The sequence below is a fragment of the Ustilaginoidea virens genome, chromosome 6 (genome assembly GCF_000687475.1).
Source record: "Ustilaginoidea virens chromosome 6, complete sequence".
Taxonomy (NCBI): domain Eukaryota; kingdom Fungi; phylum Ascomycota; class Sordariomycetes; order Hypocreales; family Clavicipitaceae; genus Ustilaginoidea; species Ustilaginoidea virens.
In genome coordinates this window covers 1991606-2007145 of record NC_057321.1, presented here as the reverse complement: position 1 = coordinate 2007145, position 15540 = coordinate 1991606, and the positions used below count along the sequence as shown (strand labels likewise).

The window sequence follows — 15540 nt, the reverse complement described above, 5'->3', positions numbered from 1 at the left end:
CCAAGTTATCATCTTTGGAAGTCAAGGTCGCTCAAGGAGTGCTTCATTCGATATCCCTCAGCAACATCGGCAATTCTGGCCTTAGATGACGATTTCAGAACTGCAGCGGATGGCATAACCAAGTTTCTACAGTCTTTGACTTAGTAACACACTTCATCCCCAGGCGTCGATTTCGGTGCTCCTTGTTCACGTCGACCCTGTCCAGCTGTTCTGAAGGCGGTCACCCCAGCATAGTCCCTCCTTTTCGCAAGTCGGCTCAGGTCAACGAGATTTAATCCCTTGGTCAACATGTCTGGCTTTCTCGAGAATGCCTATAGTCTAGTCCACCAGGACAATGCCGCTGATGTGCCAAGCGTGTCCGACCTGCGCATGCAGCTCGAGAAAGGCACAGACGAAACCAAGGTGGAAACTATGAAGCAAATCCTCACAATAATGCTCAATGGCGATCCGATGCCGACTTTGCTCATGCACATCATACGATTCGTTATGCCTTCAAAGCACAAGCCTCTCAAAAAGCTCCTGTACTTTTACTACGAAATCTGCCCAAAGCTTGATGCCAGTGGCAAACTGAAGCAGGAAATGATCTTGGTTTGGTATGCATCATCGCCCGAGTCTGGATTTTCATGATGAAAGCGTATTTGAAAGAAATAGACTGACCACAGTTTCTTAGCAATGGCATCCGAAATGATCTTCAGCACCCAAACGAGTATATCCGAGGGAATACACTGCGCTTTCTCTGCAAGCTACGAGAACCGGAACTGATTGAACCTTTACTCTCCTCAGCGCGATCTTGTCTCGAGCATCGTCATGCTCATGTCCGCAAGAATGCTGTCTTTGCTGTCTCATCTATCTTCATCCACTCGCCATCATTGATTCCAGACGCTTCAGAGCTTCTGTCTGCATTCATTGAGAGTGAGACGGACGCCACATGCAAACGCAACGCCTTTGCAGCTCTGGCAAGCATCAACCACGATGCCGCCCTTCTATATTTAAGTTCTGTCTTCGACGCCATACCAAATGCCGAGGAGCTTTTGCAACTAGTGGAGCTTGAGTTTATACGCAAGGATGCTATCGAAAATGGCCAAAACAAGGTTAGTACGTGTCAGACCGTATTGCCTTTGTACGTTGTCTTACTGGGCTAGGCTCGCTACTTGCGACTTATTTTCGACCTGCTTGAAGCCGATACCTCCACTGTTGTGTATGAGGCTGCTTCTTCTTTAACGGCTTTAACGAACAATCCTGTGGCTGTCAAAGCCGCTGCCACGAAATTCATCGAACTCAGCATCAAGGAAGCCGATAACAATGTCAAACTTATTGTGCTGGACCGTGTGAACCAGTTACGACAGAAGAATGAAGGCGTCCTCAACGATCTGGCGATGGAAGTCCTACGAGTTCTTTCCAGTACAGATATTGATGTACGCAAAAAAGCTCTCAATATTGCCCTAGACATGGTGTCAAGCAAGAACGTGGAAGAACTCGTTCTCTTGCTCAAGAAAGAGTTGTCAAAGACGGTTGATCAAGAGTACGAAAAGAATGCTGAATACCGGTCTCTTATTATACATTCCATCCATCAATGTGCCATCAAGTTCTCTGAGGTTGCCTCGAATGTGGTGGAACTTCTTATGGACTTCATTGCTGACTTCAACGCCGCCTCTGCCGTTGACGTCATAAACTTTGTGAAGGAAGTCGTTGAGAAATTTCCTTCACTACGGAAGACCATCGTGGAACGCCTCGTCTCCACTCTCAGCGAAGTTCGTGCCGGAAAAGTTTACAGAGGCATCATGTGGATTATTGGCGAATATTCTTTGGAAGAAAAAGACATACGGGATGCCTGGAAGCGCATAAGAGCTAGTCTTGGTGAGATTCCAATTCTTGCCTCTGAGCAACGCCTGTTTGAGGAACAAGACGGCGAGGAAAAGTTTGAAGAGCAGGTCAATGGCAATTCGAAGTCGACAGCACCGAGCGGCTCTCGGAAAGTGTTGGCCGATGGTACATATGCAACGGAAACCGCCCTGACTAGTCTATCTTCAGCGGCTGCCAAGCTGGAGGCCGTCAAAGCAGCACAAAAACCGCCACTGCGTCAGCTCATTCTTGATGGGGATTATTATCTGGCCACTGTTCTATCTTCTACATTGGTGAAGCTCGTCATGCGCCATTCGGAAATCTCTGCTGACGAAGCTCGCACGAATGCTCTAAGAGCTGAAGCAATGCTAATAATGATTTCCATCCTTCGTGTGGGACAATCACAATTTGTCAAGGCCCCGATCGACGAGGACTCTATCGATCGAATAATGTCTTGCGTGCGATCCCTTGCAGAATTCGAGTCCAACAAGGAACTTGGGAAGGTCTGGCTGGACGACACAAGAAAGGCCTTCCGCGCTATGGTGCAGGTAGAAGAGAAGAAGCGCGAGGCTAAAGAAGCCTTCAACAGAGCGAAATCGGCTGTTCAAGTTGATGACGTTGTTCAAATTCGACAGTTATCCAAGAAGAATGTCAGTGACGGCCTTGACGGAATAGAAATGGACTTGGAGAGAGCAACGGGTGGCGAAGCATCTACGGAGGACTTGTCTTCCAAACTGAGTCGTGTGGTGCAGCTCACCGGTTTCTCGGATCCTGTTTATGCCGAGGCTTACGTCAAGGTGCACCAATTTGACATCGTCCTTGACGTGCTCCTGGTCAACCAGACAACCGAAACACTGCAAAACTTGTCCGTCGAGTTTGCTACCTTGGGTGACTTGAAGGTTGTGGAGCGGCCGACAACGCAAAACCTAGGGCCTCATGACTTCCATAATGTGCAATGTACCATCAAGGTCTCGTCGACAGACACCGGGGTTATTTTCGGCAATGTTGTGTACGATGGCGCTCACTCTACTGATACGAATGTAGTCATCTTGAACGACCTTCATGTCGACATTATGGATTACATTCAACCAGCTACATGTACCGAGACACAATTCCGTACGATGTGGACCGAGTTTGAATGGGAGAACAAGGTCAACATCAACTCAAAAGCTAAGTCTTTGCGAGATTTCCTGGATCAGCTTATGGCCTGCACCAACATGAATTGCTTGACACCTGAAGCCAGTCTCAAAGGAGATTGCCAGTTTTTAAGCGCCAATCTCTACGCCAGAAGTGTCTTTGGTAAGTCGACTGTGCTTAGCGGTCCTGCATGTCGTCATCATGTATTTCACGAGAAATAAAGCACTAACAAGTATAACAGGCGAGGACGCCCTAGCAAATCTCAGCATCGAGAAGGAAGGCGAAGACGGGCCGATCATTGGGTTTGTGCGCATCAGAAGCAGATCTCAGGGTCTTGCGCTGAGTCTGGGGTCATTGAAAGGGCTAAACAAAATCGGGTCTTCGGCATAGGCATCTCTTGAGATTAGCTACCTATGTAAAGCATTTCCCGTAATACGCCCTGAAGAGTAGTATTCTGGGATAGAGAAACTCGCAAGCCAGGAGCAATAGTGGAGTCAAGGATAGGCTCCTCGGTAACAAAACGCCGGTGGGTCAAATGAGAAATAATTATCTTGTACGTAAAGGGGCAAGAGCATATTGTGCGACTCTGTGGGATGGGCGTAATGGGAAGGCAGAAAGCGATATATGCGAGATATAGGGGTGGACACGAGAGATGAACCCCACCACTAAAATTGAAAGTCAAGATCTTGAGTGCTTTCCTTACGATCGTCATGGATCGTTGTTCGTTGGTGTTGCAGTTGATACACAGACTGTTTCCGCGGGTATACAGCTGCGGTACATAGGGATTCATGTGGGACAAACCCGCTCATGAACTTTCCCATAGCTGCTCAAAATAAACAAACAGGTGGAAGAACGGAAGAGAAAGTTTCGAGGTGCTCGAGCAGATGACTCGGCACATGGGAGTCTGTTGTGATCCCTCAAGCCGCCGGCTGAAAGCAGAGAAAGGTTTCAGCCAAAAGCATTGGTACGTAGACTGTGACTATGGTGCTATCTATTGAACACGAGAGCATTCACAACATGGCCGATCTGCCAGCCCTGGACTTCCAGGGACTGGTTTTCTCTCAGAATCTTTCCCATGTAGGCAATCTTTATCTTCTTCTCGGGTGGCAGCTAAACAAATGATACTATTCGGTTAAATTGTGCTCGGCAATAGTTGTAACTCCTTCGACATTGGAGGAGAAGAGGAGCTGCTGCAAAGAGAAGGAAATGGAAGGGACAAACACTCACCGATGTTTGGGAAGCCAGCTTCTTGATGATACTCCGAGTGCTCTCCGACCTGGAGGCACTAATGTCAAAGTCGCGACCCGTTTCACTCAGCCGTGCGCGTACAGTTACTTGATCCCGAGCATCTGAAACACCCTTTCCTTTTTCTAACCCCTGCGCATTCATACTGTTTGAGGATTTTCGGGCATCTTCTTCGTCGTTTACTGTACCGTCATCTCCGGATACAGATCCTTCCTCACCATCGTCGACGCTGTTTGTCGTCGCGACATTGATTGGATCAGAGACGACCCATTGTGGAAGCTGGTAATAGTTGCCAAAGGAGTCATAGACGCCGTCTGAGAGATCGCCCGTCGGCAGAGATATCTCGGCAGCTGACAGGATGGACTGTGCTGTCGCCAAACTATCCGAGTGCTCCTGGCGAGGTTCCCCCCAGTCGCCACTCCCCATGACATTCACGGCAGCCCGGATTGTCTGCCATATTTCAGGTCGTCCAGTGACACGGGTGTCGAAGAAGGCTATGCGTTCACTTTCAAGCTGTTCCCTCGTCCATCGCCGGTCCGCAGACGCCCATTTGTGTCGTCGCAGAGGCTTGTTAATGTGTTCATCCAAGGGCCGTTGGCTTCGGCGGCTTCGTTGAGGTGACGCATGCAAGTGCGCCTGTTCACTTTCTGGCAAGGAGAGAGGCGGTTGGATGATATGACGAGCAGACGCGTTCGGTACGCCACCGGGAAAAGGGGAATTTGGCCCTCCAGATCGTGAGAAGCAGCAGCCCTGTTGAGGTCAGCCTTGATGCCCTGAGTTGTACCGATTCTGAAGCATCTCGTCATGGTTTCTGCTAGGGTTGGCTGTAGTTTCCTTCATCGGCTTCTGCCAGGGGCAGCGCTTACCATTTTCAAAACACCTTCTGAGTCGCACTGTATTATAGGTGGCGGGGACAATCGTTGCGCGGTGATTTTGCAGACGATGACCAAGACAGAGAGACGTGGTAGCTTTTCGGTTTCGGGCGGCTACTGGGGCTGTTGTTTGATTTGAGCCATGCCCGCGCGAAGGTTTGCATGGGGGCTTCTGCTAAAGGCGGCCTTGGTACGTATTGGGCGAAAGGGAAGGACGAGGCAGCCTTACGCAAAGAAGGGCCAGGAAGGGTTGGTTAACTGTATGAGCGAGAAGGAGGTTTATACATCTTGGCTTGGGTTGATGGGAAACGGGATCGGATTGGCCATGAGCCCCGGTATTGAGCATGTGGCTTACCAAAAATAGAAAGTTTGCTCGATGCTCGTTAACTTGGCCCCCCTAGAGAAGCTCTCTGACTGGGTGGTGAATTGCTCGCTTGTTGCCCTGCCTGCCCGTCTTGTTGTTGTCTTGTTGTCGTCTTGCTGTCGTCTTGTTGTCGTCTTGTTGTCGTCTTGTCACTTTACCTGGGCGGCTCGACACGGCATGGGGGCCGGTGCGGGCATGAACTGCTCGAATTGTCCTGCGGAATCAAGAAGAAAAGGCCTCGGATACAGCTCACCGCATTCTCTCTGCACCCATTGAGGAGGGGAACGCAAGGCAGTATTGCATGAACGAACCGCCCTCAATCCTCCTAGAGTTTCAAAGCGCCCTCCAGATTGGAACCTGGGGAGGGGGGAAAGGGGCCCGTCTGGCCAATCACGGCGCAGGAAGATGAAAGCGCCCTGGGTGGTTGGTGCCGTTATGTATGCATGCGTCATGGTCATGGGTCATGGCATTCACCTTGTCCTTGGCCTACTGCCTGCCTCGCCCACTGCCTTTGCCGACGGCCTTTGCCTACTGACCATACTTTACCCTCGTCCCGTTGCGAGATGATGCGTCGCTAGCTTCCCCATCGCTAGGTTGCGGACGTATCCAGCCCGGTAGGATTGGCTGTCTTGCGGGCTCGATTTCCGGCTGTTCTTTGTTGGCGGCTCTGCTTGGCTGTGAAATGCGCATTACAAGTAGGTCGATCAACTCGAACGCGCGAAACAGCCGAGGACCTGGTAATTGCTGCGTCGCTTGCAAGGAATCCCAATAGGATATGCGAGAGGACATCTTGCGCTCCTGGCTTTGAATTGTCTTCTCCGCGCAATCTCTTTCTCCCCGACAGCGCTGCCGGGTGCATTGGAGAACCTTACAACAGGCTAGAATCCAGCTGCTTTTTCGGTTGCGATACAGAAGACCCAAGCGCGTCTTTCTGCCTCCTTACAGCTTCCTTACAGCTTCGACTCGGGGACCCCCCCCCCACCCCCCCCAACTCATCACTTCTCGATTATCAGAGCAACAAGGATGGAGGAAGCAACGAGGAGGCATTTCTTTCACCATGGGGAAGATGTAAGTCTCACAACATAGTGTTTGACCTGTTCCGTCTTGCTGGAACCCTGTTTGTGGTAGTCTTGAAGCTACCAGCAGTGGCATTTCAGTTGCCCGGCTTCCATGTTCATGCCACCCGCTCAGCATGCTGTTCCTCTGCGGCTAAATGGTGCAATAGGGCCATTGGGATGAGAAGTATCGCTGCCACTGGTGCCAGCTTCGATCTTTTCCCACGCATCAATCGGCCCCCATCACCATAGTCAACGACATTGATCACCGCATCTTACCACAAAACTTTCGCTTCATCAACGACGTCGTTCTCGGCGATGGCGTTCAAGCCGCAGACTCAAGTTTCCGAAGTGGGTGCGCTTGCAGCCAGAGCAAAGACTGCCAGTTCTCCGGCTGCTTATGCCTGGCCGACGTCGACCACGACGAAATAGGCGGGGAACCTGGTTCCGTGGACGACAAGCCTGACACGGAGCTCAGGAAGACGTATGCCTACCACGCTCACGGGATTAAAGCTGGTCTGCTGCGTTCAAGGCTGCACGCGTCTAAATTGCCGTTGTATGAATGTCATCAGGGCTGCTCTTGTACCGTCAGCTGCCCCAACCGGGTAGTCGAGCGCGGGCGCACAGTGCCTCTTCAAATCTTTCGAACAAAAGACCGTGGATGGGGTGAGCGCCGTACCTCCTAGCAATTGGTTCACAACGCGAAAGCTAATGTATCCCACAGGAGTACGGACTCAGCAGTTGATCAGAAAAGGCCAGTTCGTGGATCGCTATCTCGGAGAGATTGTCACTTCGGCAGAAGCAGATCGCCGTCGAGCTGCATCCGTCATATCGCAAAGAAAAGATGTGTATCTGTTCGCTCTCGACAAATTCACGGACCCTCAATCGCTCGACGCCAGATTGAGGGGCCCGCCCTTGGAGGTCGACGGGGAGTTCATGTCTGGCCCAACCCGCTTCATCAACCACTCATGCGACCCCAACCTCAGAATTTTTGCTCGCGTAGGCGATCACGCCGACAAGCATATTCACGATCTGGCCCTTTTCGCCATCAAGGACATTCACAAGGGCGAAGAGCTCACGTTCGACTACGTTGATGGAGCTACGGAAGAAGTGCTGGAGGATTATGATGGCAACATTGAGGACATGACCAAATGCTTATGCGGTAGCAGTCAATGTAGGAGATTTTTGTGGTAGAGGTCGGACTGTTTCCCCTTCCCTCTGAATCGCAGCATGATGGGAAAGGACAATATTACAAAATAATGCGACGCTGTTGTAGACTAAAGCACCCAGTAAAACTTCAAGTAAGAATCCATATACTCCGAGGGCCAGGTAGGCGGAGCGGAGGGCGCGAGTACGATTTGGCTTTTCTTTTTATCTTGCGGAACCTATTGGGTCCGTCGGCTTTCGGATTTTGAAAAAGAAGGAAAATGAAAGTTTATAGCAGATACTCCAGTTGAAAGCGAGCTGGTCCAATACGATATTTTACAGCAAAGGGACTTTTACAACATCACGGGGTTCGGAAATCAGCCTCGCAGTTAAACCTGGCAGACAAGCAGTCAGGACTCGTAGTGCTCCTCCTTGTGCGATTCTAGTCGAGGAAAACCGAGATAAAAGCAAGGGGGCCGGGGAGTACAGGGTATCATAAAACTCAACAAACAGCAAAGAGAACACAAGACCCGGGATCCATCACGTCTGCACCGTTTGCATATCCCCATCTCCACCTCCAGTGTTGTCCTTGTCCTTGTCCATGTCCATGTCCTTGTCCTTGTCATTGTCGTTGTGGTTGTAGCCCTGGGCGGCGTAATGCTCCGCAAAACCGTCAGGATCGCATGCTCGCTCAAGACTGATTCCGTGTGCGGACACGTATCGGCGTACAGCGTCCTTGTCCACTCGAACACGGGGCACGGGCTTCGCAAGCGCTGTGCCTGCAGATTCCGAGGCCGCATCATGTTTCTGACCCGGGAGTGTTGCGTCGGATCCATAACCATCCCCTTCGCCTCCTAATCCTCCCTCCTCCTCCGCGCCTTCCTCGTCTTGGTCACATTCGACCTCTGTCCCAGGCTTGCCGAATCCCATGCCCGCGTCTTCGACTAGCCCCATATCTCGAAGGACCATGAGGCAATCCTCGGCAGCTATCCAGGTGCCTCGACTACAGTCATTGACATCCACAATCAGCTCCTGCGTGACTTCTGCCAGCCCCTGCGGTTCCGCCTGGACGTCGTGGATGTGGCTGCGCGGCAGCGCTTGCCATGATGCCGTCTTCTCCAGGCCCAACAGCCACCGTGCAATTTCTCCCGACCAGAATCTCTTGTACCCTTTCTTGCCCAGGTCCGATATTGGCTTTTCTGGGCCGCCGAGGATACCATCTCGTCTAGACATCTCGTAAGAAGCGCCCATCAGCAACCCCCCCAGGCCCTTTCGTTGCCACGGAGGGAAAATCAAGATGCAGGCCAAGTTGTTGTTGTCCCATGACATTTTCTCCTTGGAGAAGAATCCCGTTACTTGCCGACGACCGTTATGGACTGGCTCCATTGCTGAACCTGTAGTCTTTAATGGGGGCGTGTAGACGAGTAAGTAGTAGTTGAAGCCAGTCACGTCAAAGAAGACGGATTTGTTGTCAAGAAAAAGCTTCGCAAAGAGGCATAAGTTCTGGCAAAAGAGCTGTCGGTCGACCAACGAGGTTAGCCACACACCATGTTCACGGAATATCAAGAACCGGGGCAAAAATCGCCATGTGGCGGTATCGCAACCCACCCTATTCTTCTCGCCGTCGACTTCCCATATGCTCCATTCGCCCTGGTCCTCAATAACCTCTGCGGTGCATCGTAGACCACCGTCGCCTCGTCGCCTTTTGGGTACCGAGCCTTTGCCGTCGTGTGCAGCGTATACTTTTCGCCTGCCACGAGGATGCGTGTAGATTTTTTTGCCAGGAACGTGTCCCTTGCGCTCACAGACTCTGACATGCCCACGCCAGGCTACCAGCTCTCTGGCGTATTTAAAACAGCAGGGACAAACGTACAATCTCTCTAGGATGGGCTGGGTGTCTTTATCCCTTTTCGAGGGCTTACCGCCCGGCTCGTGACTTGCATCTTTGTTGCCAACTCCAGCCCTAGCATTATTACCAGAGGCATCACCCAATACTTCTTTGCCGTAGTAGCTCGGGTACCAGGTACGGAAGCATAGATCACCCAACACGACTTTATCAATGTTGCGGTCTGCTCTCGGTGGCCCTCGATCGTTCGCCACTACGGTGGGCGAGTTTGGAGGCAGCACCGAAGTCACAATCACAGGTGCCGGACGCCTGCCTAATCGTGAGGGCAACGCAGAGGGCCCGAGAGGTCGTACCAAAGACGACTGCGCTCTTCGATGGGGGGGAGGAAGCGGGAAATGGTAGATAGTATCCGGCGCGACAAGATCTGATGGACGACGAGTGTTTTCTTTGATGACAACATCCGGCATGCTCTGCGTGGAAATCAAGGCGGCAAGGGGAACAGAGACAGATACGGGCGGCTTTATGGGAACCGGGGGGGTGAGAGGCGGGTGGACAGCTGCTGGCGACTTGTCTCGACGGTGTGCAGGCTGACGGGAAAGCGTGGGTACTGGGACAAGCGCCCGGGAAGTCGTACGCGGGACCGTGGTTATTGTCAGTGGATGCGGCCCGTCAAGTTGAAAATCCGGCCCCGAAGCTGAAGCAGAGGCGCATGGTCCAGTTGGGCTTGCCTCAGCCTCCTCTGGAGCCTGAGCCACCAGCGTGAGCGTGGGACGCGGGGGTAGGACAGGCGTTTGACGCGATGTGCGACGCGTCAAGGACGGCAAGGGAATCGATTGAAAAGGCTCTGTTCGTTTCCGTTTCGGGGGCATCACTTGGTGTTATCGTGCTCGTGGCCGTAGCCGTGGCCCGCGGTTTGAAGCGAGCGCAGCTGATAGGGTGGGCGGCTGGGATGCGACCACGGAAGCAGCAGCGGCATACGGAGTACATGAGCTGGTAGGGAGACCCAGGGCAAATGCGGCGAGACAAGCAACCTGTTAAACAAGTGTCGCAGTACCCAGCTGTTATAGGTGCGCCGAGGAACCGGCGGTTGTACGGATCTAAACTAAACCTCCTTTCTCCGTCCAAGCCGCGGTGATGGTGTGGCGATTTCGAACGCGAGGGGTGAAGAGGAAGTGGGGGCCGCGCTGGGTTGACTAATGAGAATGGGCGCTTGCTGATAGATACCTTAGGTACCTACATGTCAACGTACCTACCGAGAGAGGTGCCAGAAGAGTCTGGTGGTGCATTGTACCTGCCGACTCGCCCAAGATCCAGGGCACCCACTACCTCCGAACAGGCAGGTGTAGGTGTAGGTGTGGTGCTGGTGTATATGCCTGGCACGTTGGTGCAAAGCTCTGGTGCTTGATGGTTCATGTTCCTTTCGATCTGCCTCATCAGCGTCGTCACCGACCACAATACCAAGATAATTTTTTATACGCAGGTACCTGCCAGCATCTTCCTGCACCTCCGGCAGGCGGCGCCTCCTCATATCGTCTTGGTAAACGTCAACTGGTGACGTCGCGGGTTAGATGCCATGAGACTCGGCGTTGTAATTCTCATAAATACTGTACTGTACAGTTCGTTTGTATATTTCAAGACTTTTCTGTCATCTGTCTCAAGTCGTGTTCAAATCTCCGAGATTTACTTTCATCTACTGACCTCGCCAAGTATTCCTAATGGTCCAGGTACACGGAACAACATCGCCATGTCAAGTAGCCACTCCGCAAGGCTAGAATACCAGTCCTTCTACGCTCTCGCTTATGCCATGTTGTGGTTGACAAGCATGCACGTGGCATCACGGGCCTCAACAGACGGTGAAAGTATCATCAACCTCTTGCCCAGTCATGAAGCAACAAGAGGCTACATGTCTGGGGATCCGCCACGCCCTGCTGCTGTTAGTCCACTTGTTGTTAAGCGCAATCGCGACTCGGTCCCGGGTACAATTCTGGGCACATTTCCAAGGCCAAAACCTCCCAGGGATTTGGATGCCAGGCATCACACACGTTCATCCGCTGGGTTACGAAATTTCCCCAGAGCCTGTCACAAAACATGACAAGATTGCTCCTTTCAACTTGCTGCTGTAAACTGGAACGCGATAAGGACTGTTGTCCTTTTGGCCGCTTCTACTTTGGCTCCTGATGCGATGCGTACGTCATAGTTCCAGTGTACTCTAACTGATCACGGAATCGTTGGCTACAGCGGCCTGTGCGAGAGCTCCGAGTTTGCCCATTGCCGCCACCGACTGCGCAAGTCAACAGACAACCGGCTCCTTCCAGTATAATTCCATTCATATCAGCCTTTTGAGATTTACAAAACAGCAATCTGAGCTCTCGATACGCAGTCGAAGCATATACCAGGCCCCCTCAAGGGTTACGAGGGAGAAAAGCACTTGAGCCAAGTAGTACGTGAGTCTGTGGCCTGGAACGGGGCCCTGTACTCGGTACACTTCACTTCATCAGGTGCTGGGGAAAGCAACCAGCCTCGTACTTCATGATGCTACGTGTAAATGAAAACCAACGGCAAGGTGTGCCTGATGCCCTAATGAACCAAGAGAGTCAGTCGCCAGTGCTTGCTCTGCAGTTGGCCCCTGGCATAGTATGTAGGCGACTCCGGTTGGCTACGTGCTCGTTGTGCAAAGGCCAGTCAACGAGCAGAAGAAATAGACTGGACAAGGGTCATGTCACTGCTTAATCTCAGAAGCTGGCACCCCCAAGGTCGTGATTTATGAAACCTTGTTGTCATATCTGTACACAAAGGCAAAGCACATGAGGCTCCGCATAATTATGTCAACGGGTCGTTTGCTTCGACTCCATGCCAAGAGAAGAAACGGCCCGTCTCTATGAACATCCTGCATTCCCTCCCTCCCAACACCCAAGCCACCTCAAAGCCCCTCCCTGACACACAGCGACAACCTTCCTTCCTTTCTGTCCCCTGAAACATCCACCGTAGCCCCGAGCGGTAGGTGGACAGAGAAATACAACGTCATTATGGTACCTCAGCATATTGCGAGCTGGCTGGCGTAGCTTCCATCGCATAACGGCAATGCGAATCCAGAGCCCTTGCATGACCCGTCAAAGCTTCTGTAAGAATTCAATCAACCAAGAGGGCAGGCATGACAACAATAAAGGGAGCCAGCCGACAAAGTTTACATGCCATCAAAGTCGCCGCCCAAATCGTCCTCGTCCATGTCCCCTTCCTGGATTTCCTTGGCCATCTCGCGTTCGCGCTCCCGGGCTTCTTGAGCGTTCTTAAGCTCAAGTCGGTGCTGGTTCATAGGGAAACGCATAGCCTATCGTCAAAACGCGAATTAGAGTCATGTCCAATGTCACATGATGCGCATCGATACCAATTGCCATGATTATTATGAAACGTCACATTGTCAAAACGTTAAAAAAAAAAAAAAAGGGAACGCGCACGTACCTTGACACTCTCGTCGTGCAGGGCAAGGCAAGCTCGAATTCGGTCATGGAAGGCCTCGCCTGGTTCTCTTGTGGCGTAAACATCGCCCACTTCCTTGCTCTTCATGAAGCCACGCTCGCGGTCCAAAGTTGCCTCGATGACGCCGTCCCGGATCGCCTTTGCTACGATATACTCTGCAGATTCTTCACTTCCCAGGTGGAGACGAATGCAGATATCCCGCAGAGATATGCGAGAGTACGAAAGAGACATCATACGGATACCCGTCTTGATGACATTTTGTCGCAAGCGGAGAATAAGAGAGTATGTACCGTCGCGTCGGAAAGCATCAGCGTGCTCAGCAATGGTCGTCTCAAAGTCCTCTAGATTGCCAACGCGAACAGACTGAACCAATAAAAAGTACGGACGAAGGGCATCTTCCAGAGCCGGCTGTCGGAACGTCGCTCTGTCAGGGATATCTCCCATCAGCAGCTCAACGACCATGAGTAGCTTGGTGGCTGTTTGGGAGAAGCCGACAGCGCAGTTGCTTGAAGGAGCTTTGCGAGTGGCGGCAGTAAGGTGCTCGTGAGCCTCTGTGTATCGCAGCTGGATTGCTCTGATACGACCAAGGTAGTATAAGAACCGCGCTACCTGATTGTTGACGGCATTTTCAGGGAACTGAGTGTGGGAGACAAGCAAGTCAGCTTGGCTTATGTGTGAAGTCAGCAGGTAGTTCCGCAGCAGCAGGACAATGACCGAGGCTTGGGTGTCGATATCCTTTCGAAGAACGGCGGTTCGCATAACTGCAAGCAGAGTGGGTCTGATGGAAACTATGGGAGACTCCGGGGATGGTGGTAGTGGCGCAATGTGCTCACAGAAGAGAGAGTAGTAGAAGTAAACCTTGGCGGAGAGTGAGTCAAGAGTGCGACGATTCAAAGCCTGGATGCGCCTGGACAGGTTCTTGCTGAACTCGGCGCCATCTTTAAACTTGCGAGAGTCAAAGAGATAAACCTGGATCAAGATGCCAATGAAGATGTCAATTTCGGGGATAATCTCCTTGTTTTCCTTCTTGCCGTTCTTGGTCGATTTGGGTTCTGCCGAGTCGATTTCCATTTCTGAACTAGCATGGCGACCCAAGGGCATGCTCTCACGACCAACAGCAATGAGAAGGCCCTTGGCAATGTTGCCTGACGTAACGGTAGCTGGGAAGGTATCGACAATTACTTGACCAATAATGTCCGGTGTCAGTCGTTTACGAATAAGCGAAATGGAGCGCAGGGCGCGCAGGGAAAATCTCGGATCGAACAATGCAACGGCTCGGTCTAACAAGGCAAAGTTGCTCTTGATATCTGCATCATTGAGACGAAACTCGAGTGTCAGAAATCCATATATGCGACTCCGGGCATGGGAAAAGAAGGAGAGTTCTCTAGACATGAATGGTATGCCTTTTCGTAGCGCACAAAACGCCAACGCTCCAGATATTGCATGCCGTTCTCAATGTCAAGGTTTTTGAAAGCTTACCTGCCACTGTCTGCACGACAGGATCAACCTTGTCGCCGTCACCGGCAGTATTCTCCTCACCACCCATAGACACGTCACCATCAGCATCGTGAAGCTGCTTTGATGACTGTTTCGATGCCTTTGTGATGGGAACGACAACTGTCATCTCATCATCACCATCTTTGGCACCTTTCTTAGGGCTGGTCTTTCCAGAATCCTTCATCTCGACGTCACCCTTGTTTCTAGTGTCATTCTCGATAGGCTTGTTGCCGTTGCTATTGGGCGTCTTGCTGGGCATTGCGGCTGAGTATTGAAGATTTTCAGGCAAAAAAAACGGATGTAGCCAGCTCTCCGCAGTTTCGGGTAGTCGGCGATGACGACACGAAGGCGGAATCAGCGATTTGTACCGAGTGCGCGTTGTGACGTGCTCGACCAGGACGTTTGCGATCCCTGAAAACCAAGGGAGCCGCGCAGACGGATGGTCAGAAGGAGCAGTGCACACACAGGCTTGGAAAAGAGCGTAAGACAAGCGTTCAATTCTGTGGCCGGGTGTGGGTGGGTATTTTGATTGCAAGGCAACTCGATGCGTTTGGGCCGACGAAAGTAGTGAGTTGAGGTATCTGGAGAGTTGTGGTGGACATTGATAAGGCCTTTGGGTCAACTGCGAGGAAGGTTCGAGCTTCGATGAGATTGTGAGGTGCCAGAATCCAGACACGCCTTGGGTCACGGAAAAGCGGCGCCGATGCAGTATGGTGTCTGGGACGTAAGGGATACTTCAGGTCAAGCTGCAAGATGCACGCAATCTCAGGTACCGGAACGCCCAACTTCGCTAACCTGGCTTGCCATTGGACGACATAATTTGCGGCGCTCCCAGGCGGCACTGAGTGACGTTTCCCATCAGACCCTGGTTGCCTACCACACAAGCACGTACTGTGCCTATGCACTGGCCGAACAACCAGGCGACTTGTCGACCACTGCCTAAGCATTGGCTGGAATATCTCGTCCTGCCCTCAGTGTGCACTGTGCACCAGCTGGCCAGCCTCAAAGTCCACTGCATCACAAGGACGTTTCTCGACCCCCAAGCCATTTCTTGATGTT

General features: G+C 51.9%; 5 protein-coding genes across 5 annotated transcripts; 2 read left to right on the top strand and 3 right to left on the bottom strand.

Annotated features, from left to right (window-relative positions):
• Positions 1 to 288: 288 nt before the first annotated feature.
• Positions 289 to 3369, top strand: UV8b_07448 (uncharacterized protein; the record flags this gene model as incomplete). The annotated part of the gene is made up of 4 exons (XM_043144945.1): positions 289 to 593; positions 671 to 1091; positions 1143 to 3141; positions 3221 to 3369. 4 exons carry the CDS (start codon positions 289 to 291, stop codon positions 3367 to 3369), a joined length of 2874 nt encoding a protein of 957 aa, XP_043000880.1.
• Positions 3370 to 3966: 597 nt separating this feature from the next.
• On the bottom strand, positions 3967 to 5639 carry UV8b_07447 (uncharacterized protein; the record flags this gene model as incomplete). The annotated part of the gene is made up of 6 exons (XM_043144944.1): positions 3967 to 4089; positions 4207 to 4974; positions 5091 to 5210; positions 5291 to 5320; positions 5452 to 5493; positions 5619 to 5639. 6 exons carry the CDS (start codon positions 5637 to 5639, stop codon positions 3967 to 3969), a joined length of 1104 nt encoding a protein of 367 aa, XP_043000879.1.
• Positions 5640 to 6483: 844 nt separating this feature from the next.
• UV8b_07446 (uncharacterized protein) lies at positions 6484 to 7709 on the top strand (the record flags this gene model as incomplete). Its single annotated transcript, XM_043144943.1, has 3 exons — positions 6484 to 6528; positions 6686 to 7181; positions 7240 to 7709. The coding sequence occupies 3 exons, from the start codon at positions 6484 to 6486 to the stop codon at positions 7707 to 7709; spliced, it is 1011 nt and encodes a 336-aa protein (XP_043000878.1).
• Positions 7710 to 8201: 492 nt separating this feature from the next.
• Positions 8202 to 10376, bottom strand: UV8b_07445 (uncharacterized protein; the record flags this gene model as incomplete). The annotated part of the gene is made up of 3 exons (XM_043144942.1): positions 8202 to 9176; positions 9270 to 9471; positions 9535 to 10376. The coding sequence occupies 3 exons, from the start codon at positions 10374 to 10376 to the stop codon at positions 8202 to 8204; spliced, it is 2019 nt and encodes a 672-aa protein (XP_043000877.1).
• A 2315-nt stretch (positions 10377 to 12691) lies between these two features.
• Positions 12692 to 14740, bottom strand: UV8b_07444 (uncharacterized protein; the record flags this gene model as incomplete). Its single annotated transcript, XM_043144941.1, has 3 exons — positions 12692 to 12835; positions 12967 to 14291; positions 14464 to 14740. 3 exons carry the CDS (start codon positions 14738 to 14740, stop codon positions 12692 to 12694), a joined length of 1746 nt encoding a protein of 581 aa, XP_043000876.1.
• Positions 14741 to 15540: the final 800 nt, after the last annotated feature.